The 2698-nt window shown below is 36.1% G+C and overlaps 1 protein-coding gene across 1 annotated transcript; it reads right to left on the reverse strand.

The window, feature by feature from the left end:
- Window positions 1–1002: 1002 nt before the first annotated feature.
- On the reverse strand, window positions 1003–1725 carry LOC113375829 (protein FAM133-like). The gene has a single exon (XM_026615778.1). The coding sequence runs from the start codon at window positions 1723–1725 to the stop codon at window positions 1003–1005; it is 723 nt and encodes a 240-aa protein (XP_026471563.1).
- Window positions 1726–2698: the final 973 nt, after the last annotated feature.

The following is a 2698-nucleotide window of genomic DNA, read 5'->3' on the forward strand; positions in this document are numbered from 1 at the left end:
GAGCCACTCAGAAATCCACAATAATTCTTCACAATATCTACAGAACCTTCAACATCCGAAGTCCTTACAAAACTTCGAAATACTTTCAGCAAATTGAAACCAAGACCCACTGCAGTCCATAGTCCACGGAAAACATTTGTCCACAAAGATTTGGACACTACAGAGTATGTTTTCGTAAGGCAAAATACTATCAAGCCAGCACTGTCCCAACCATATAAAGCGCCGTATGCAGTTCTAGAAAGAGGCGACAAAACCTTTAAACTAAATATCAATGGACGAGAAAAAAGTGTTAGCAAAGACAGGCTAAAACCAGCATATACCGCGCAGGAACACCCAGCAGAGACTTACAGAACAAGAAGTGGAAGGCAAGTACGCTTCGCAAATTACACAGAATAAGTTTTTTTTTCCTTTTTCCATAGGGGGCGCTGTGCGGCACCACCCAAGTGCTGCCCTGCCGTACCTCGTGATTGCCCTGCGTGATGCGCATGCATCAAGATGGCCGCCTCCGTCCTGCATAAAAGAAACGGCCATCGAAGCAAAAGGCCTCTTCAACCATCATCGGCCAACAAGGACCAATCAATACACAAATTGTATTAAATAATAATAAATAGTATTGAACAAAATCAATCTGTTATTATTCAGCAACCACTTCATATATATATATATATATATATATATATATATATATATATATATGTTAACACTAATCGTCTTTATTATAAACGCAATGTTCTCTTAATTATTTATTTACTCAAACTACACTAAGTTCTCTATTATACGTATTATGTTCTCTACTCTATGTATTATATTCTCTTGTTTTCCTACACTACAACTGTCGACCTACTAGATTCACGCTGTCATTAGTACGAACATATATCCCAACAGCGCCATCTATTTATAGCCAACATTTTGCTATCCTGCTCTTTGTATCAGTCGTCCTCGACTGTAACAATTCCATTTCTTTAGTCGTTTCCATTGCCTTTAGTCTTTTCTGAGTTACGATCACTCCCAATTATTTGCCACTCTGTATTTGGAGTTCTTTCTATTTTTTCTAGCATGAAATCCATGTTCCTTTTTTTCTCTACAACTGGACTTTCCACGATTGGCCTCTTTACGTTTGGACTCTTTGCAATTGCACTCTTTACAACTAGATTCCTCATGATTGGGCTCTTCACGATTACAACAGGATTCTTCACGATTGGACTCTTTACTAATGGACTCTTCACTATTGGGCTCTTCACAATTACAACAGGATTCTTTGCGATTGGACTTTTCACTAATGGACTCTTCACGATTACAACAGAATTCTTCACAATTGGACTCTTCACTAATGGACTCTTTACTATTAGGCTTTTCACGATTACAACAGGATTCTTCACGATTGTACTCTTCACTATTGGGCTCTTCACGATTACTACAGGATTCTTCACGATTGGACTCTTCACTAATGGACTTTTCACTGATGGACTCTTCACTATTGGGCTCTTCACAATTACAACAGGATTCTTCACAATTGGACTCTTCACTAATGGACTCTTCACTAATGGACTCTTCACTATTGGGCTCTTTCCCTATTGGCACAATACAATCATCAATCTCGCTTTCCAACACCATTCTGTATACCTCATGATTGGACACTACACCAGACTTCACTCTCTCATCATAAACCATCGATACAAGCATTTTCATCATTTCATCTTCTTGGCGTCTGCTTTCCGAATACATTTTGTATAACTCTTGTAGGTCACTCATATTGTTTTTTTGTTATTGAAATGTCACAATCATAATCTCACAAATTCTGATTCGTCACTAAAATATCTTTAGGTATATCCCTGAGTAATCCTTGAGTAATCCCACTTCTGAATTGTTAACTCTTATCGTCTCTATCAAAACACAATGTTCTCTTAATCATTTATTTACTCAAACTACACTAAGTTCTCTATTATACGTATTATGTTTTCTACTCTATGTATTATGTTCTCTAGTTTTCCTACACTACAACCGTCAACCTACTAGATTCGTCATTAGTACCAACATATATCCCAACAGCGCCATTTATTCATAGCCAGAATATATATATATATATATATATATATATATATATATATATATATATATATATATATGTGGCGATATCAAGCAGGCTGGTTTTGATTTGTAAAAAACAATCGGACATGTCATGTATATTTTTGATATCGAAATATTTTTACAGTTAATAAATTTATATTTTTTTATTATGTTGGGAGTTTCTAATTTAGTATATTGTCATAATCATTACTACTCCCACATTGGTGACTCACGACGATGGAGATGAAGACAAAAAAAGGAGTTTTATTTTTCGAGGATTTAAGAAAAATTGATTTTGACGCAGCACCATAATCACTGGTCTTCAGTGACGACCTATAAGGTATGTCCAGTCCAATCCATCATAGTTAACGCACTTACTATCTGGATCAGACTTCCGAGGTTACTCATTTGGTATACCCAGACCTCAGTGTTTATTGCTGACAGAAAAAATAATTTGGAGCCTGAACTTTTCATTGGAATGCAATTCAACCTCTCTTTCTCTGTTAACTCAACAAATCGTCTTATAATGCTACCTCCCATTATCGGTGACAACGACGAATCAAAACAAAATTTGACATAATTTATTGGATTCCACAATTCTGGACTCTTATGTCAAAGAAACCAATGATCC

This window comes from Ctenocephalides felis, unplaced genomic scaffold (assembly GCF_003426905.1).
Source record: "Ctenocephalides felis isolate EL2017-DRISC unplaced genomic scaffold, ASM342690v1 CF-g0.4_SCAFFOLD_01886, whole genome shotgun sequence".
Classification (NCBI taxonomy): domain Eukaryota; kingdom Metazoa; phylum Arthropoda; class Insecta; order Siphonaptera; family Pulicidae; genus Ctenocephalides; species Ctenocephalides felis.

Excerpts from the sequence above, each read along its gene's own strand:
- LOC113375829 (XM_026615778.1), bottom strand. The coding sequence starts at position 1,725 with ATGTATTCGGAAAGCAGACGCCAAGAAGATGAAATGATGAAAATGCTT.